This window comes from Scatophagus argus, chromosome 6 (assembly GCF_020382885.2).
Source record: "Scatophagus argus isolate fScaArg1 chromosome 6, fScaArg1.pri, whole genome shotgun sequence".
Taxonomy (NCBI): domain Eukaryota; kingdom Metazoa; phylum Chordata; class Actinopteri; family Scatophagidae; genus Scatophagus; species Scatophagus argus.
The window spans coordinates 4,455,301-4,476,929 of NC_058498.1; the positions used below are offsets into that span (position 1 = coordinate 4,455,301).

Consider the following 21,629-nt stretch of genomic DNA (forward strand, 5'->3'; position numbering starts at 1 on the left):
AGTGATGTCATCCAGGCAAAATTACATTTTGCCTCATAATTTGGTCCATAGCTCATCTGGTTACGATAAACATTAGCATGTTAGTACTGTCACTGCGACTCACCGAATGTATATAAGGATGTACGATAGGAAGGCTCCCCAGACTGAAGCCAAAACCTCTTGTTCACTTCAAAGTACACGTCAAATAAAAAAAGACGCCGATGTCTGTTCAAGTGTTCCTTTTTCTGATAAGTTTGGTTGTAATTTGTTATTTGCAGTGATAAAAAGGAGACGAAACATCGTGACTGACAAGTCATCGCTTCTTGACAGTGCATTAGACAAGGGGTGTGGACAGAAAGTGGAGACATCTTCTACTTACTTCTACTTAACTCTTCCACTTTAGGAAACCTGCAGTAACAGTAAACTTGAATAGGTTTTGGTGCTTTTAGCAGCAAATATTTTAAAGACATGAGATTTTCTTCTTAAGATATCCTTTGTAAGTATGTGGCATTCTAGTGGAACTCACAAACCCAATCTAGGCCAGCATGCTGCACTCATCAATCTCTGCAGCATTTACACAGCTCTATTAGGTTAAAAATTTAACCTATAATAAAGAGAGGTGAGCTGAAGGCCACATGGAGTCGGTTCATCCATCATAACACTGCCAGCGTGCCTACACTCCACGTTTAGGGGTGAAGTTAGCAGAGCAGTGACATCTGTGCATGAACACAAGATCATCCCTCATGGATGATGTTGACAGCGGAGGGAAAGCTGTGGGATTGTTAAACAATTTGATAGATAAAACCCAGAGGCATAACTTAATTTAGGATCTGCTCTCTGGCCCAGCTCCAGTCATGTTCACAGCTGCAATAGTGATACACAGTCATCTCAACACAAGCTGTCATAATAACAGCAGTAAAAGCGCTGCGGCGAGATAAGAGACGCTCCGCTGTAACAATGATGGGGTTTCCCCAAGGAGGATGGGTACCATTTGTTCTGTGTTTGTGTGTTTGTGAGATAGATAGAAAGCAAAAAAAAAAGGGATATTAAAGAGAAATTACGCTCTAGATCCCACAGATCACCGGTCAGACAGTGCGGCCACGCCTGTCACATTTGCTTCTTGGACCTCATGCTACAGACTTCCTCTTATACGTACATTTGTATGCGTACAATAAATACATGGTGAAAAGATGCCTGCATTGACTGTCAGTAAAAAACAGGCAGCGAACAACCCTGTCAGTGTTGACATTTTGTTTACTAGGTGTGACGATAATTTCTTAGATGCATCGGGATTCTCTTCTCAAAGATTTTGTCCCAACGCAAAAACATCAATAATTGGAAATTTTCAGTGAGGGTAGACTTAAACACACATGCTTTTTGGTTGTTGCTATCCTCCATCTCCAACAGTGAACATCTCCAACAGTGAACAGGCAGAACATTTCTTACTTACAGCTGAGTTCGATCCGGATGAAGTCCTTAATGCCCAGATTTTCGAGGAAGACCCCAGAGGAGGCTGGTGTTTTAAACAGGAAGGAGATGTCTGCATTGAGCTCTCCGTGGAAGGTGGGAAAGTGAAGGTAAGAGGTCTCCTTGTCAAAAAATGCAGCATTCCAGAAGTTCTCTGAAACATACACAAAGGCGTCACTTAAATGTTTCATATCTTTCACTGTTTTTTTTATTCTCTAAAATAAAGTGCTTGCTTTGTTTTTTGTTTTTTCCAAAAAGTGGATATATTACTCTGGAACAAAGCTTATTAAAAGAAATCTCATTATGATGGCTGTATAATGAAAATCTTGTAAACAAATGAAGCAACTGTTCAGCTAATTAGCCAAGAACAAAGGCATAACTCTAACTATCCCATTTATGTTGATTCATTTCTCAAGGCATTTATTTATTTGCCCATTAAACTGAAGGCTGAAATTAGAAGCAATTAAAACAAGGTAAAATATATCACTTAGGTTAATGTACTATATATCTTTTCATTAGAAGCTGTTATTGAAGAGCATAAAGGGAGTCATATTTTAGCAACTGTTCTGCTAATTAGCTATAGTGTAATTAGCTGCAGTCCATTTTTCACATGAACAAATGAGATGGCAGTTCAATGTATAGCTGAATAAAACCTCCCCTTCAAGCAATATTCATCAAATCGCTTTTAAAATTACATGACAATAACACAAACACAAGTGTCAACACGGAGGGCAGCATCGATTCAGGCAAGAACAGGCATCTGGTGTGGACTTACTGTCTCCGTGACAACGAAGGGGTCCCACCCTGTAGGCAGCCTCTGACCCGGGCCGCTGGACGTCACCCAGCACCAGAGACCTGACTGGGAGGGTCTCCTTATGAGTGAGCAGGCCCGAGTCTTTAGTCCTGTCGGAGGAGGAGAAGAATAAGGATGAGAAAAGAGATACGGAGAAGGAAGCGAAGGAGAGGGAAGAGGGCGATGAGGACAAGGTGGAGGAGGAAAAAAGAGATAAGCAAGAGGATGAAGGAAGAGGACGAAGATAAGAGAAAGAAGTTGGATAAAAGGAGGAAGACAATAGAGGATGGAGGAGGGAAATACAAAGGAGAGGACGGAGGTTGAGGCGAAGAGATAAACAAGAGTAAGGATGACAAAGGGAGAGGGAGGAGAAAAAGAAAGATGAGTCAAAGGTGAAGAAGGGGGACAAAAGTGGTGGAGAAGGAGAGAGGAAGAAGAAAATGAAAAGGAGATGAAGGTGAAGAAGAGGTAGAAGGATGACAGGAAGAAAAAGGAGAAAAAGAGGGAGATGAAGAGGAGGAGAGAGGAGAAGCACAGAAGATGAAAAAGAAAGGAATGGGAGGAGCAGAAAGAAAAAGAGCAAAGAAACAAAAACACAAGAGGAGAGGAGGAGACAGATTAGAACATGAAGAGGACGGAGAAAGAAGGGCAGGGTAAAAGGAGGAACGGGAGATGGAGCTGAAGAACATATTAGCATAGGAAAGTTGAATGCAAATGGAAGCAGTGCAAAACTTGTGCCCACCCGAACTCAAACCGTGTTGGAAAAAGTGGGACGCACTGTTTTTAGATGACTAACGCTTGATCTCATGACTGCGCGCGTTTGTTTTCTGAGGTTTACAGGTGGACGTTCAAACAAAGACGTCTCAGCCGATGTTCTGTGGAACCGTTCTCCTTCGGTTGAGTGACTCATCTGCATATTCACCACACGCTGTGGTGTTTCAAATTCCAGCAGTCAGCTTTGTCACTGTGAAATTTTGTCAAAAAATAATATAGGACTGCAGGCGCACGCAGCGGCGGTGAATCCGTTGAGATATTGATGGCAGGAGAAAGTCTATAAAAATAGATTGAGTCGCACAGATTTAGGCAGGGAGATAATAGAAAGAAGGACCTTTGGCTATGCAGACTGTATCAGGATTGGTTGTAATGTGGGAAAATGGGTCTAACTCAGAAATGGTTGCAGAATTGGGGAAGGTGACCTAAATATAAAATTGCTTACAGCTTGGATAAAAAAGGATTTAAATGCAGGATTGAATCTAACATGGGGAGGCATGTTTGAATATCTCGGGATTCGCCCCACATGTCTCATGGCTCTTTTCTGTCCTGTATGGAAGAATGTGATGATAAACACTGAATGGTATAACTTCATTGGAGCAGTAAGAGAGGCTTCACTGAATCATTTCACATTCTTGCAAACTCAGCAGAGTTCTTTTTTTCCTGGTCAAATATTTATTTGACCAGGAAATCATTTACTATGTTAATCATTTACTATGATACCTGTTGGATTTAAAATAAGACTTTGGCCACGGCTGTACTACAGTGATAATGGTGTGAACATGCTGATGATGACATTGTGATCATTTGTAATCATTTTTTGACACCCACTCATTGAAATCAAAGACATTATATTTAAAGTATTTAACTCATCAAATTCATTTTTTGCACATATATCCTTATTCTGAATTTGAGGCCAGCAACATGTTGGGACAGGGGGCAGGAAAAGTCGTGGCAACCTTGATGAACACCTGTTTGGAACAGTTGTTCACAAGCAAGCAAGTTCTGGTTCTGAAGTAACCTACATGTCAATGCACAGTATATGTTTATGATATCTTTAACATTTCAGCAGAACTTCAGTTATCATGTGATGGATTCAGCCTGAGGGACACAAGAGCATAATAAAGTCCACTACCATTGGTCGTAGTCAGCATCGCAGTTGCAGTAGTGGTTTGAATCCAGACAGTTTTCCTGCAGACCACAGGCACACTGCTGGCTGCCCGGCAGAGCCCCACCCCAGTACGTCTGGACCTGACCAGGACCCGGACCTCCCAGCCACCAGCTGAATGGAGCACCCTCTGAAACACACAAATACACACCATAAACCACTTATCCTTTTTTGCTTCAGGGACAGTGATGCTGTAAAACAGAAATGAATTTCACATAAATCAGCCTAGACGTAAGACAATGAATCCCAGGAGAACTCATACTGGATTGGAAAATGTTTGGAACAGAGGTGTCTTCACACCAGGTTTTGTAGATGTATGTGTTTAAGTCAGCACTTGACTTGCATATCAAATGAGACAGAGGTGGATCTTAATGTCTTTTTTTCCTTACTCCCTTCTGTTTGTCTTCTTCCCTCTATCTGTGTAACAACATCCATCTGTTCTGGGTTTCAACACAAACCAGCAATCTTCCGTCACTGCTCCTTATTGAACTCTTACAGCCTTGCTCCTCGGCGCTGACTGTGTGTCACTGCTGTTTTCCCTGCTAAAATTGGACAGATAATGACCAGCTATTCCATCAAGACATCACTCGCTCACAAACATCCACATAAGTAGGCTTTGTAGAGTACACAGTGGTGCTTCACAGGCCCAGACAAGATGGGCCACTTTCATTTTTATTTTCTTTAAACTCAAGTATTCTATTTTATCACAACATCTATGCTCATTTTCTGGCAAGAAGACAAGCATTTAAGTCAGTTTTAAAAGAAATAACAAAGAGAAGTCCAGTCATGGTGGAGATAAACTGAAGGAGGTGAAAATGCACAACAGACATGTTATTGATGTTTTCATCAGTTACTAAATTGAAAAAATCAGTGATTCTCACCACTCCTCTCTTATTCCAGATCCCCAAAATGCAGAAAAGCTTGCTTTGCAAAGAAGGTTTCTGCTACCATTTAACAACAAACATCATCCACCCGAGTCTCAAACACACATGAGCACAAAGTGCCCAACAAGAACAATAAAATTCAGTGAGCATATATCTTACCCGGTGTGTTGAGGAGGCGGGACTTCCTGCAGTGGTAGGAGAGTTCCTGCTCGCAGTGCTCCGATTGGCTGATGACGGCAGCTAACTGCTCCTCTCCAGAAGCGTAGTCAAAGTGGGTTAAATGTTGGTTTGTGTCAGGGGACAAATGCACTGTGGTCAGTTCTGTGTTGTTGTGCTGGATCACCATCCACGCCCTGTCCTCTGTTGGACAGACAGAAAGACAAATTCTTATGCAAAAAACGTTTCACACTAAAAAATTGTTTGTGTGAAATGAAGCTAAACACACTGAACACATTTAGTGGGTCGAACTGTTTGATGTACTGGAAACTGTTTGTGTGTGTGTAGATATGTTTCTCTGCACGTTACCTGTCATGTTACAGTAGATGAGCTGGGGTTTGATTGGTCCACTGCCATCCACATCAATGTAATAATGTCCTGATGTGTTGCCTTTGTGTTTGTACGCCTCACATGACTGTTCATATTTCGCTATGAAAGACAATGCAATGAAAGGACAGTGTATTGGTTATGCTTAAATATCTATCCTGCAGCACACGGTTTCAAATAAATAAGCACTAAGGATCTGTGATCAACTCCGTAAAGAAAAGTTTAGGACGACACTTCTAAGAAAGAAAGAAGAATGTGAGCAGCAATCATTACACCAATCAGAGACTGCGAGTGCAACTTCAGTGCCTGAACAAACACTATGCTAAGGTACAGCGATGCATCGAGAAACTAATCACTGAGGTGATGCTGATGCATCTGGGAAGCACGTATATAAATTCAGCAAAGATTGAACTTGTGCATCACAAGAAACAATATTCATATTGGTCCTAAATTAACCATATGACAAATAATAATAACAACAATAGAAATCTGTTCAAATCAAAGCCAGTCAGATGAGGGCTGATTGCTCTGTATCCAAACCATATATATTTTTAATGGATTTTAGGCATGCCAGAGAAAAGCACATCCCTAACTCTATTAGCACTGGTTTTTCTCAATTAAAAATGTTATGCAACAACAAAAATGGTAAATGTTGAACTAGAATAGGTGAAAACAAATTACATAAAGTGTTCCGGTTACATAATGTTTGCACTGTAGAACACACACACACACACACACACACACACACACACACACACACACACAGGAGTCAATCTATGAAGAGTGGAAGAAAGTTTCCCTCATTGCATAAACAGATATTTATTCTTTTTCTCTTAGTCTTAGACATGGGGGGGACCTGAGCTGGTTCTGATCCAGCCTGGAGTCAATCTCACCACCAGGGTGTAGAAAGATTCAATCAGTGCTTGGCTGCGTAATCAAAGGCAGAATCTCTTTAATTTCTAATTTGACTCACATAAAACACTGCAGGCAGTCTGTAAGCTGAAATCCATTTATGTAGAGAGAAGAGTCCGCCTTAGGACTCCCTCCTCTTTTCTGACATGCTTTCTGCCTTTGTCGCTACTGCTGCATGTCTTCCTCCTGCTCTCATCCTCACTCTCTCTTCATATTTCTCACTTCTCACTAGTCCTCAGTTCTTCTTTCGGGTTCATATTTCTTCAACTCTCTTCCCTCCTCTCCTTTAAATTCCTATTGCTTTTTTTTCTGATAAGACAGGGGAGGGGGTTGAATGATTTCGCGGCGGGTTTTTAGCCTAACTAGAAGTCTTTCATTTTAGTTCAGATTTTCTGACCTATATAGCAATATTTAGAACTTATTATGAAAAAAAAAAAGTTTCATAGATTACAGTGCAGTCACTCTCAAGACTAAATATAACAAGCCGGGAGGGAATTGTTTCAGCCCACAATCCTGAAAACTGTCTCCTGGTTCCTCACATTAAATAACCTTTTGCAACAACAAGGGTCAGTATTAGATTTGTTCAGAATATTTCTTGTTTAAACAGCTCTTTCACTCCTGCCTTGGTTGTCTCCAGTTAACACGACTGTGGTTCACCCAGTGGTAGATGCTCCTCCTGATTCTGGTTCTTTGTACAGACAACACATGCATGAAGTACATCATGCTCTTATGTGTATCAGTTTAATGCCGTAGCCATAAGGCTCCATGGCTGTCAGTCTGTCAATCCACCACTTTGGTGAAAAACAGAATATTATATATAACAAATATACTGAAATATTTCAACAGCAACTGGACAGATTAACATGAAATTTTCTATAGACATCTGTGGTCCTCAGAGGTTGAATCCTACTAATTGTAGTGATCCCAAGCCTTTGAGATTTGTGCTAATTATCAAATGCTAGCATGCTAACATGACATCTACCGAATTCCCATCTATGCATCGTGCAAGTTGATTGGCTGATTGTGCTCCTGTTGGGAAGCACGTTTTTACATATTTGCATTGTATTAATTAACATAATTTTAACTGATTCAGTGTGTGCGTCATCACTATTAAATAATCTAAATGCTAAAAAAGATGAATGCTCTGTCGAGGGATGACATGCACACAGAGCCATTTCTTTTGAGAGGGTTCTTCATTGCTTCTTTTACGATTCTGATGAACTACCTGCAAACTTCATACCTCTAAAAATCAAAACAAGCAAGTAGAAAGAAGTTCACGTCTCTTGCACTGACATTGTGGTTGGTGTGTGCTGTTTGAAGTGGGATGTGGGTGAAAATTGCAGCTTTCATCTACAGCAGGATGCCATCCCTTTGTTCTTTCTTCAGCCTTCTCTCAGTGGATAAAGTGACACTTTATTTTTGCATTATATATTACCGCCTAAACTATTTTTGTTGAGAAGCAGCATATTAAATTTGGTGCAAACTTATCCACAGACCTACAGGAAATATACACATAGTTTTGAGGGGGAAAAAAGCAGCCACATTTTTTTAAGCTAATTTTGTACTAAAAGCATGTTTAGCTTAATTTGCACTTGAAGCACCTGATGCAATTAGGAAGGAAAATGTGCAACTCGAGTATTCAGAGTAGCTTTAATTATGGTTTCATGTATTTTATAAAACTGCACACAGTTACAGTTTAGAAACATAATGTCATATGTCAAAACCGTCCAACCGCCATTTTCACCATTCATTGGATTTCACTCAATCTTAAATATTTTGGAGAAACATTAAACAAATTTATTGGTTTTTCATATTTTGTTTATGCTGTGGAAGTCACTTCATCCTAGTAAATTTGCTTTACCTAAAAGAAGACATACTGCTCTGATTTTGAAGCAGCTCCAGTCTGTTCAAAGTGATTCAGTCTGACTGACAGCAAGAACTTCTGCTTCATCGTGTCCAATGGGACTTCAGTGAAAAGCAGCCTGTCACATCATTTTACAGACTGGGCTCGAGAAGGACACACACACAAGCAATATATCACGCAAATATGCACATACATTTAAAGTGAACAAATAAAATAAGAAGACCAGAGAAAGAAGGCCATCTGCAGGTGTCAGAAAGTGAAAAAATAAGACTCTTAAAGACTTTAAAATTAAATGGGGAGTCTAATTTACTCAGCATATTAAAGTACCACCAATCTGTTCAGTCTATTCCCAATTGAACACGGCTAATTAAAGTTCTGAAACAATGGAGCAGTGCTAGGGGACACGGGGGTCTCGCTGTTATTAAAGCAGATGCAATGAGAATACGCCTGGAATGCTGCATTAGTCCTGTTCTCTAATAATCGAAGGCTTCGTTCACAGTTTGTAAGACGTTTCTTCCACATTTCACATCCAGCTGAACATCAAATGTTGCAATGAGAGGCAAGATGGTCTACCTCTCTGTATGTCACTGTTTTTTGCAAAACCTTTATAAACCTACTGTTAACAGGAGGTCACCTGTTGCTCTGACAAACAAAAAAGTTTGATACAATCATGTAAAATGGTAAAATGGCATAAAGTATGTTTCCAGCTATGCTGCATTATAATAGAAAATAGAAATAGAAAAAGAAAGCTGGTTAAGTCACTGTGCACCGCCTGACCAGCATCAAACAGCAGACAGACAAAGTCAACCTAACTGTTGAGTATAGATGAGCATTTAGCAACTAAAGAGGCCGATATTTCTTTCAGGAGTTGAAGTGAAAAGGCAAAAAAGGAGAATGCATGATGTGTCAGTCTGATGGGAAATTTATGTTACCGACTGTCAGCGAATAAGAGCATTGTAGGCAATAAATAGAACTGAGAAAATCAATAAACACAGCTTTAACAGGAGTCATTAGAGCGGACTAAAAACTGTCATGATGGCCGTCAGACACTTTAAAGACCTGCAGGTGGCCTGTTGGTGCTTGCTTACAGCTGTGGCAGGTGGCCCCTCGGTAGCCGCTGTCGGAGCAGTTACAGTGGAAGGTGCTCCATGACTGAGTACATCTACCTCCATGTTCACAGTGACTGGGAGAACACCTGAGAGACAGGAAGCGGCACAGATAACAGACAGACAGACAGACAGAGAGAAAACCTTAGAGTCTGTCAAAAGTTATCTCTGAAAAGTTTCTCAAGGATGTTGGTATGAAAAGGAACAACAGGCCTTCAGCGCACCTGACTGTTCTGGTGAGCAGGTGTGTAGGAGGGACCTGAATAAAAGCAGTCTTAAAACAAAATGAAGTTTCAGTCTTTTAAAAGAAAATATCACAAGTCTTCCCTTTCATGTCAAGTCGAGCACAGGTGTATGTTGTGAGGAGTAGCTGGTTTGAAACATCCCCTTGTTAGTCCTGTTAACTAAGATTGTGTCAGCCAGAAGAAAGACTTTTGAACTCCCACCCAACCCGCCTGAGAAAGAACAAAGTTGCATTTTATAATTTATTTTCATGTTTTTGAGCTATCAGAGAAACACCGTGTTTTTTCAAGATATGGAACTACCACCCCCCCACCCACCCCATCTGCTGAATTGCTCCTAAGATGCACACAGGACACATTTTTCTAAACAGCTTCAGATCAATCTCTTCCTGTTTACAGAGACAAAATGTAAAGTGGAATCCATGAGAATTTTTTTTCCTTTAGCTCGGGTACCAACTTTGCGGTTACTGGCATTCTTATCACAGTGCCTTATGCAATGGTACATTTTGTTTGATTTTCTGTAAAGAGTTTTGAGTTTTTCTTGTTTGTAGCCATCATTGATCAAGCTAACTAGGCAGTCCCTCCTTTGAAAAGTGAAGCAAATCTCACTGGATTCTGTCTTCACAACTTTATAATCCCAACACAACAGCAAAGTTTTCTGCACTGGAAGGGGGTGGGGGGTTGTGCTATTTGAGTTTCCATTTGCTGTTGGGATGTCATAACAATAGGAAGTCAGCTGCGGAGCAGTTTAATTTATTGTATATTTTGCTGGGACCAAGCGCAATTAAACCAACTGTAATTGACTACTAATAAGCTAATTTATATTTGCAGTGGAATGGGCAAAATGTACAGCACACCAGAGCACTGCATTAACAGTGATTCTGACATCTGACCCAATAAGCATAGTGTTTTTATGTTTTTTCCAATCCTTATAACTGCACATAAATAAATCCCAGAAGAGCTTTACTGTTGTAATACATAATATAATTGTGCTAGACATCCGAATAAAGTAACATCTGTACCAGTGGGAAACACTCGTCCATAAAACACAGTCTACACTCTTTTTGACAAGGAATTTGCCTTGGTACAATATGTTTATGCATAGCAGTAAGTGTGAGAAAAATAATATAATCGTATAATATAAAACAGAAAGAACACATTAAAAATAAAATATATTTAAAGAAATAGGTAAATTATGTGTTTTTTAAACGAAAAGAGCTGTAAAAAGGATAGTCAGTCTATTGTGTCGAAGTACAGTACAGCTCTTGTTTCAGGCTCAGATTGTTACTCTAAGTGTCTCACGACTTTATGGAAACGATCCTCACAGAGACAGAATTTTCTGTTAAAGAATAAGACTTTGAATGCTGGTTAAAATAGCATTCACACAGTTTCAGGGCTGATGGCTGCAGGGATTTTGTTCAGAACTGGACAAATTTTGAAAATAAAAACAAAAAACAAAAAAAACCTGCTGTCCCCCATTAGTCGCTTAGACACAAAAAGACAGGAAAATAGACTGAAGCTGAAAAATACCAAAGTTACCTTTCAACCAAAATATCCTCCATCTCAAGGTCTAAAATTCACAATGGTCCTCACAAAGATAGAAGTACAAGAGACCATAAACACACCCACACAAAATCTCCCCTGAGCAAAGTTGGGTATCCAAAAGAATGAAAGAAAGGAGAGAATTTAGGAGTTGGGGAGCACGAGTGGTTGTGAGATGACAGGAGACAAAAGCAGTGAAGATGGTTAAGGAAGAGGTGAGGACAGGCGGCTGAGGGTGACGGAGGACAGAGTGGATGAAGAGAGCAGCAGCGAGGTGGAGCCTGTGACTGAATATCAATTGTATTTGGACAGTGAACCTGAGGAAATGAGGTCAGGAGACTGCAGTGAGAGGGACTGAAAGACAGGCTGAGTTCATACAGGGAAAAAAGAGAAAGAAAAATGACGCCGGTTGAAATCAATAGCAATGGATGAGCTGCTTTTTTACTGCCAAAGTGGTTTTGATGAGCAGCAGGTACGATCATTAGAAAATTTTGCTCCTGTTCTAACCAATCAACTGATTTCTTCCACCAATTCTCATCAGTCTCGGTTCCAAAGACTTTTTCCTTATGATTCTGTTTCAGTCCAGAGTGCTTATTTATTACGTTCGTTATTAAAGTGGTTCTTCTCAAAGCTAAGGCTGAATCACAAAAAACAGATGCAAGTGGTTTTCTTCATCTTTCCAGTCTTCATGCTAAGCTGAGCTACGTGGCTGCTGGTTGTAGCGAGAGCGATGCCTTCTCGTGTGTCTCTCAGTAGGAAAGCGAATAAGCACAAATCTGAAAATGTTACTGTTTCAGCTGTTTGTTTGAGGGGATCATTTTTCTTTTTTTCCCCACATTTTGGGACTTTCCTCACCTGTGCAATCCTAGAGGTCCATCCTGATTTAAACAGGGAAGAAAACATTCAAAACATCATCACTGTTTCAAATTTTTCAAAACTCACTTTCATTTGGAGATCAACATGGTGATGAAAAGTAAACACGGTAAAACTAGTAAACATAATTTCCTCTGTAAATTAATTGGATGCTAAGCACATAAAAAATACCACAATTCAGGCTTCTTCTTCTCCCATTCAGGCTTCAGAATGAATGGCTGGAGAAGACACTTTATCGTAATAGTGAGAGCAGAGAAGAAGAGCAGGTAGACAAATGTCTGCACACATGCACCCATTTTGCACCCACTCTGGTCTGACTGCCACTGCACTGCAGAAGTTGGGAAAATTAAACTTTTCTTGGCAATCTGCAGCTACAGGAGGCAACTCATTCCAGCGGTGTTGGTGAAGTTTTTTGTCATTGTCTCAGCATCCAGTTGGCTGAGGCCAGCGTACGAAGCCTCAAGCTGGAGGAAATTACAGGGAAATTCAGAAGCACAAGCCAGGGTCAAACGGTGAACTGTGCTGCAGCCTGTATCTCTAAATCTAGCATACATCTTTTTCAAGGCTAAAAGTTTCGAGTTTTACAAACACTTTTTCCTCTATAAATCCCTGTAGGGCTCCCAGCTCGGCTAACAATTTGCAATGCAATGTGACAGCAAACTGCGCTACACCTCAGATCACAGGAAGACTGGATTAACTGAGGGAAGGGACTTTGTAGCTTATCTAAAACTCACTAGTGTGGTGTGACAGTGTCCTGTAACACAGCTTGGATCACAGGCCTCGCATCCAAGGCTTCTATTGCTGCCTCTGGCTAAACCAACACAGCACAGCAACCTGCCCTGATCTGAAAGCTTTTACTGGACAGGTAGACTGGGATGTCCGACAAAGACTTCAAATAACTGCAGTCTGGTGAACAGCATGAGAGCGAGAGAGAGAGAGAGAGAGAGAGAGAGAGAGAGAGAGAGAGAGAGAGAGAGAGAGAGAGAGAGAGGAAAGGTATGTAATTTCATCCTTTCAGTCTGCTCTTCACCTGGTCTTGGATTACCTGCCACTTCTTCACACACACACACACACAGACACACACACAGGAGAGAGTCTGGGAGTGACACAGGACCGTGACAGGAAGATGTGCGTGTCTGTGCGAGTCTCTGGTCACAATGAGCAACAGACAAGTCATCATCATCACCGGCTGACAGGTACTCAGGCGGTCAGACAAAGCAAGAAGACAGCACCTCTTGGTGACCTGTGTTTCTTCTTATTTGTGGATGTGTGAGTGTTTTGACAAGCTGTATTATTAAGTTGCCAGGAATGGGACAGAAGCAAAGAGGTCAGAATTACTGCCTTCTGACAGCTTAATCTGTCCTGCTTCAAAGCAGGCACTCGCACAGTGAGGAGAGAGGTCAGCGAGAGGCAGGAGAAAGTCCAGAGACTTCACAACAAGCGTGTCTAAGTTTGCTTCGAGCAAAAGTCCTGTCGGATGTTTGCTTGTCATCAAACAAATGATGCCACTTTCAATTTTTTTTTAATTTTGGTAATTTTTTTTCCATTCCTTGCAATAACAGCTTCTATCACTTTTGTATGTACAATCCCCCCCAAAGGCATTCATAGTGCAACACCATGAGTGCCTTTGGGCAGAAAATGTATGAATTGGTGCACCATTATCCTGATGTGTATGATTTACTGTCATATTCCTGTCTACAGTAGCAGTAGTCTTTTCACTGATCAGATTCTATACTCTCAGTGACAACTTAGGAAGAACCTTCTTCCCATTTTCGGCATTGAGTTGAAATACATTTGCCTCTCAGAAATCCTCTTGGCAGTACAGAACATCTTTCAGTCTCTCCTCAGGAACAGTCAGTGTATTAAGTGGTCAAAAATGGGAGTTTTGGATTAATAAATGGCTGCCGGTGCTCTCTTTTTCAATCTCAGTGTCTCTTGTATCTCAGGAAGGGATTTTTCAACATGATCTTTTTCATTCTACGTTATAAATAAGTGATTTAGCCACCGCAGATAGAGAGAGTTCAGATTTCCTTAACGGTGTGTGGATTATAGGAGATATTCTCCCCCTGAACTTTCCCTTGAGAAAAAAAGTCAGTCAGATGTCACATGGTTTATTTTGAATATCACATTCACCAGAAAGGGGTGAAAAGGGTTAGGGAAAGAGTTAAAAGGAATATTCTGTATTCATCCTTCATGCATCTTATCACTTTAGTAGTGAATGTTTGTTATATTTCTGTTCACCTGTCAGTGTATGAAAACCACACAAACCATCTGTATCACATGAGTGTGTTTGGCAAGACAAAAATATGCCTGCAACTGCAGTAATCGCTGAGCTGAGAGTCCAGACTGCAGGCTGCAGAGCTCTCCAAGGTCCTGATCCTGCAGTCAGTCAGCAGCAAAGGAGGCTGTCCAAAGTGGCAGCTTCTGCCCACACTGACGTTCCAGCAGGTCAGGGTCGTGTCTCCTATTGATTTAATCTCCTTGGTAGGTTGAACATACATCTGTGCTAGTTTTGTTCTGGCTGATATCGAGCATGCCACTCTCGATTACTGCCTCGTGTCTCTCAGTCTCTCATTTGTTACTACTGAGATTAGAAATGCTTGATTTGGAATGTATTTACATGTGTTTGACTGAAAATGAATAACCGAGGCCAAGTTTCAAGGTAACGTAGGAAGATGTGGGAGAAAAAGTCCAACAAGTGTCTCGTTGATATATTTCAGTTGGCTTTTGGCACAGAGGAATAATAAATTGTTGGCTTGGTTTCTATTCCTCATGGAATTTGCAGAGGAAAAGATAGAAAACACTGAATGTCACAATAAATGATCATTCCCATGTCTTATTTTTAGAGCCACAGAATGACATTTGCCAAGTCCAGTCAATCAACCTTACAGAACGGAGTATTTTTGTTGTTGAAGTCAAAATACGTAACATCTACAAGTCCCTGTTTCTATCAGTACTTGGGGTCTCAGCTGAGTTCAAAGAGGACAGCAACTAATGACACTGAATTTTCCATCTGTGTAAGGCAAGAAGAAAAACCATGTGTGGGCGTGTGGACCAAACAGGGCGCGAAATGCAAATAAACCACAAACCGAGTACTTATTTCTATAATTGTTTTCACAAATCCCAAAATGACTGCGGAAACGCTTTTTGAACCACAAAAGCAGAGGAACATCCAGAGGAAAGACGGTGGGAGGAAAAAGGAGAAATCTTAAAGTAAATTGGTGACACAGAAATAAAATATGCTGTTGGCCTGCATGGCGTCCCATTCAGACACCTGTGGGAAGGTGTGTGAGTTCATCAGGGGTGACAGAACTCACAGGGAACTTCAGGAGACTGACCTGTCGATGATGCCACACATATCAATCTGCAGGTGGCTGTAGTTTCCCAGCAGCCTTTGCTGCACCTTGATCAGGTCGACAGGTTGGTTATCCAGAGTCAACAGACGCATGCAGCCCTGAAAGGCTCTGAAGGGGTTCCAACAGTCCACACTGCTGTCCTGAACGGGACAACCTGGGGAGGGAAACAACATGATACTCAGTCAGCAGGTAGGCAGCAACCTTGTTCTTGTTTTAATGTTATTTTCTTGGTAGGATGAACAACACAGAACAATCACCAACATCACCATCATAAACATGAAACTGATTCCATTTATGCCGACAAAGTCTGTGTCTCCTTAACTTCTGTTAATTGCGTTTTGATGACTGATACAAGCATGAAAAACACGATTAGCATGTAGACTGAGTTCACAGGGGACACACTGATAACTGAGAGACATCTATGTCTGTCTCATGACTATAAAACATGTTTAAAATCATGAATGAGTTCCTCACATCTAAGGAGAAACCACCACCAAGAGCTGCTGTAGGGCACTCAGTCAGCTGAAACCAGCCATGCACATGTATCTGCATGTACCTGCATGCACCTGCACAGCGGAGCGTCAGATTAGTACGGCAACTTCATTGAGGTACCTGCGAGTGGTGGCGACACATTAAGTACAAAGTGCAAAAAAAAACTCTGATCGGGTTTGTTTTACCCTTAGTTGTCATGTAAACTCTAAACTTATGAATGCACTGAACTGAACAGTTTGATTTATTCAAATTCTAAATAAGCATTCCAATGATGTGGAGCATCTATTTCATTTTTTATCAAGAGGGCAGACTGACAGCAGTCTGAAAGCACCATAAATTACATTTAGATAACCACAATAAGAAAAAAAATCTGTTTTTGCTCTAACACTGTTAAAACTGAGGATTTTGTCCAATAACTTTTTTCTTCAGCTTGAATATTCATTCAAAATAACATTTGGTGAAGCCCTACATATTCATCTATTTTGAAATCTGTCGAGTGATTACCAGAAGGTTCAGAGTGTCTTTGCCTTCTTCATCACCTCATGTGAGAAGTCATGAATGCCAGCTTCATTATAAGGTTCAAACTTTACTGATTGACTGCGTGGGGTTAAAACTCACCTTAGTGTGTGTTAAAAGCGATAATGATTTAATCACAAATCTCAGTGTGAATCCTTCATGACTGTGAAGAACGCTGAATATTTTTTTACTCAGTCACAAGTTGTCAATTTATGCCACTTTCACTTGTGACATGGGGTGAGAGAGGCCAACACACTTCATAACTGCCAACATCATTCAAGAATTATTACAGAAAACACTGACAGCAGTAGCTTGACCATCTCAACTCTTAGCCCCTCACGTTAAAATGGATCACCATTCACGCCTGTGGACTGGATCGTCTCTCTGATGGGGAGAAACGAGGCTTCCCTCGCTGCTCTTTTGCTTTTTCATATTCATTGTGGGGAAGAGATTTATTATTCCACAACTGCTGCAGAATCTACTTTTTTTGTTATTTTTTAAGCAGTTTTAAGCGTTTTTGTTCTCCATGTCATTAAGCCCTGTGTATAACGTTTATCCTCATATGAACCCTCTGCATAGGCAGATCTGAGGTGGCTTTTGTAAGCCCCTTTCACACATGCACCGTTACCCTGAACATCTGCTGCGCAGGTGACAGCCGCCGCCATAGGATCCGCTTGTCCATCAGTGATTCATGTTTCAGGTTGATCCTGGATGGTGGCATTTTGTGGCCAAATGCAGCCTTCCTGCTCCAGGCTCTGCATTGCTCTAATTGCAGTCAGCCCATCAGTTCGCACAGTTCGACACCTCCCAGCAGAGCAGGGAGGAAAGATGAGTCACTGTTTGTTGTCACTTTGAATTTTAGGACCTCAAAAGAAAATTTTGTTGGAGCTGTTTGCCTTCTGGTAGTGACAATGATGCATTTCACTTTGAGGATTAAAAATCACTCCAAATCACTATTGGAGTCAAACTGACAGAATATTTTTCTTTTGTGTTCTTGTGTTTGACTGTGTTATATAATCTTGCAGGTGAATTAACATGTGGCTTATATGTCTCTACAGCCTTTATTTGTATGCGGGTTTGTTTAGAGAGGAAAACAAAAGATAAGAAAGAAAAAATTAAAAAGGAAGGTGGCTGGAGAGGCAAGAATGCATCGAGGATGAGCAAAAAGCAAAAAGAAAGCTGGGAAAGAGGAAAGACAAAAGTACAAGAGAAAGGAAACACCATAGAAAGACAGAGGGAAAGGGAGGAGGGAGCGCAGAGGCAGACACCAAGCAGCTTTATGACTTCATCCCTCTGTGGGCGGCACTAAACCTCCACAGGAGATCAGGAGATAATAACTACTACCTGAGTACCGCCACGAATTTTAACCAGTTCTAAATGCCCATGTCAGCACAATACTTAAAATATCTGACAAGAGAAGGCTTTGGGTTGAACACACACAGAGACAGAAACAGAAACACACACATTCTTTCACGTGTTCTTACCACCGAAGAAGAGTTGACTATCTGCGGTTAGAGGAAGTGGGATGTTCATGTGAGCGGTGGCTCCTTCGTCTTTGTCCACCGTGATGCTCAGATGATCTTGTCTGGAGTTCATCTCCACCAAATGCCACTGACCGTCATTCAGACCTGAACCTTTATGTGCACACACACACACAAATGCAAAAACACTTTTAGTTAGTAAACATTTCAATCTCATGGTAACCAGCAATTAATTTCATGTTTTTGCCTTTTTGGGTTTGGCTGCAAAACAGGATCATGATTCCTTTTTTAGTTCATTAAAGTTAATGAAGATGTTGTGGCCTCGTAGAGCTGCACAGAGCAGTGAATCTGAGTGTTGCACTTAATAATGAGCAGACAAGTTTGGGGAAAAATCAGTCCTTGAATTAACAAAAACTTTTACTGGAGCTTCCACCCACATCTCACAGTCCTCCACGGTAGACAGAGTTTCACAGGGGTTACAACTTTGCCCACATCTGACCACCTGTGGCTGAACTGAAGCAAATTATCCACTAATGAAGGCCCTTACATGCAGGTCAAAGCCCAAGACTTCTAGTATGTGGGAAAATGAAGAGCATTACACAAAATGGCCTAATACAGTGCTGTGGACTACGTGTGAATGGAAATGACGGGACCAGAACAGCCACTTCCTCTGCTTCAAAAAATGACTTTGAGCAAGTTAAACAATTCACTTTTGTTGTGAAAACTCCATTGAATGCTTTTTTGCTGTTTTTTGTGCTTAGATGCACCAAATCTGAATTATAAGAACACACTGTGATGTCTGTGTTACACAACAACAACAACAACAAGGGTCCCACATCTTCTTAAACATCAAATGCAAAGACTTTTCACAGACTTTCCACAGCCAGTTTCCTCAAATTCAAGGACCCACCACCACATCGTTTTAGACAGACATTCTCTCTGCAAAATGACAATGTCTGCAAAATCATGACTGGACGGACCTGCGCTGAGCTCCAGCTGGGCCCTGCCAGCTTCATTGATCTCTAGACGGAGTCTGGCCTCACTCAGGTACAGCCAGACCGTGCCCCCCTGCTGCGGGAGTTCAAAAGTCAAGAGAAGCCCCGCCTTGTTCCACGTCCGGAACTGCAGCGCCACAGAGACAACTCCCGAGGACCACGATGTCAGTCCTGGCAACTGGAGGAAGCTCTGGGACTCTGTGAACGTCACAGCGACCGAAACTGGCTCAGCACAAGAAAAGGTCACATTGCCCTGAGAAAGAGAGGAGGGAGGGGAGCGAGCGAGAGAGAGAGAGAGAGAGAAATGATTATGAAAGAGATAATAATACATGAATATTCATTAGTTGCAGAGGCTGAGTCAGTTTGACTCGATGTCACTGAGGTCTCATCAGCAGCTCTCTGGAAAAGGACACCTGTATTACCATATTGATATTAGCTGAGCAGCTAAAATAAGCCAGTAGACCTAAAGTCACACAGCACTTGCACCCACTTTCACTGTTTGCCTCACATCACCTTACCGGGAAACAGGAATGATGCAATGGATGAAGTGGAGTCAGGCCAGCTGTTTTCAGATCAATACAACATTGAGAGGCACTAGCATGACAAAAAAGTTCCATAATGCCACCCAAAAACTAAATAACCTGTGGAGGAAAACAGATATAAAAGATATTTAGCACAATGAATATATGATATGGTTAGTGCTCCTGTGAGGCGTATCTTGTACATTGATTCACATTATCGTGGTAGCATAAAATTCATATTAAATAAATGTTTCTGTTCTGAATAATATGCTTCAGTTTCATTCTTTCTCTCATTCTCATTCATCTTTTGCTCCTGATTCATTTTTCTTCTTCTCTAGTATTTTTTTTTTTTCGCTTTGGGCTTTCTAACACCAAAATGTGCAAGTGATGACATTGGTGATGATAATGAAGGAGATTATGATGATGCTAATGGTTATGATGATGACGATGATGGGTATAAGAATAAAGAGGATGATGATGCACATGACGAAAATAATAATCGTGACAGTGACCATTTGCATAATAATGACATTGATGAGGGAAGAGGAGAAAACAAGGGGAGGAAGAGCAGAAAAAGTCTGAAGTGAACAAAAGAATCAACTTGTTCTAAAGTTTTTCATCATGGCAGCACTTGATTACAACACCAATAAGGAACAGTAATAACTGAGAAACTAAAGGACAAAAATAATGAGTTGCTGGTGTGATCAAGAGATATCCAAGGCCACATGCATAAATGATATGAAATTAGAAAGTAAATGAATTTGACATCAGAACATACACTATATAGACAAAAGTACTGGGACACAACAGGAACTTTAATGATATCACATTCTATATATATAGACAGGGCAGGCACTGATGTTGGACCAAAAGGCCTGGCTCACAATCTCCATTCCAGTTCATCCCAAAGGTGTTGGATGGGGTTGAGGTCAGGACTCTGTGTGGGCCAGTCAAGTTCTTCCACACCAAACTCATCCAACCATGTCTTTATGGAGCTTTGCTTTGTGCACTGGGACACAGTCATGCTGGAATAGAAAAGGGCCTTCAACAAACTGTTGCCACAAATTGGAAGTAAGAGGCCGAGCCCAACCCCTGAACAGCAGCTACTCAAAATTAAGTAGCTGATAGATAATTGTAAAGTCATTTTAACAAAAGATGAAAAAAATCATCACCTCCACATGCAGTACATTCACTCTCTATCAGATGGAGCCCTGGATTCATGCGCCGTGCATTCACACAGTTTGGCCCCAGCTCGCCATCAGCTAACCTCTCAGATTAGCTGATGTCAATTTGGTGGCGAGCAGGAGGTCAGCCTGCACAGCAGCTGAGGAAGGAGATAAGAACACATACTGGCACTTCAGCATTGTTTATTTATTGCAAGTCATGTACCCAATATTGCAATTGCAATACTGAATGACGTTAGTACAAGTTTATAGATTTCCCTCCTACACTGCAGGCCTACTGAAAATCACTCTGTACTCTTCCTGACATTCGTGAAATATTTCATTTTGAAACTCTGGAGAATTTTGTCTGTTCACGAGTAAAAAGCAACAACCAGTCTAGAGAGTATTATTTTGCTTTAAAGGGTGAGGCCCACAGCCATCTGATTTAGCCCCACCTGTCCACTTAATACCTCCCCCACCTTAACCCTTTGTCGGGCAAGTGACCATATTTGAGCACTTAAAATAAAGGTCTCATGTTATTGTTACTGTTATTTGGTACAATGAAGTAAAGGTCTAATGTTATTATTGTTGTTATTGTTGTTAGGTAACATGAAGGATAGGCCTAATGTTATTGTTGTTTATGTTTTGATACCTTCTTATGACTGCTGAGTGGCAGATTTCCATAAGCATGCCGAAACACAATAACTCACCATAACAGAGACCTGGTGGTTGTTCTTTTTAGCCAAAGCTATCAGGTTGAGCTCATTGAAGAGCAGGTTTTCCAGGCAGCCGTGGAAGTTCCTGATGGACAGAATGGGTTTCTGCAGTCCATGGCTCTGGACAGCTCCCAAACTTAGCTGCACAAGAGAACAATACGTGTGATTTGGTATGTAAAAACAAAAAGCAAAAGTAGTTGTGACCAATGCAGGCTTTTAAGGTTACAGTTTGTATTTTTATCATT

The 21,629-nt window shown here is 41.1% G+C and overlaps 1 protein-coding gene across 2 annotated transcripts in view; it reads right to left on the bottom strand.

Annotated features, from left to right (window-relative positions):
- The window catches only part of LOC124060879 (contactin-associated protein-like 4), a 77,758-nt gene that overhangs the window by 17,560 nt on the left and 38,569 nt on the right, over positions 1-21,629 (bottom strand). For both annotated transcript variants that reach the window (XM_046392249.1, XM_046392250.1), the window contains 10 exons: positions 21,379-21,525; positions 18,970-19,237; positions 17,993-18,142; positions 15,483-15,654; positions 9,470-9,576; positions 5,588-5,707; positions 5,222-5,422; positions 4,146-4,308; positions 2,222-2,349; positions 1,430-1,600 (listed from right to left, as the gene is read on the bottom strand). In XM_046392249.1, the coding sequence (XP_046248205.1) occupies positions 1,430-1,600; positions 2,222-2,349; positions 4,146-4,308; positions 5,222-5,422; positions 5,588-5,707; positions 9,470-9,576; positions 15,483-15,654; positions 17,993-18,142; positions 18,970-19,237; positions 21,379-21,525 (1,627 nt within the window). The remainder of the gene's footprint in view (positions 1-1,429; positions 1,601-2,221; positions 2,350-4,145; positions 4,309-5,221; positions 5,423-5,587; positions 5,708-9,469; positions 9,577-15,482; positions 15,655-17,992; positions 18,143-18,969; positions 19,238-21,378; positions 21,526-21,629) is intronic.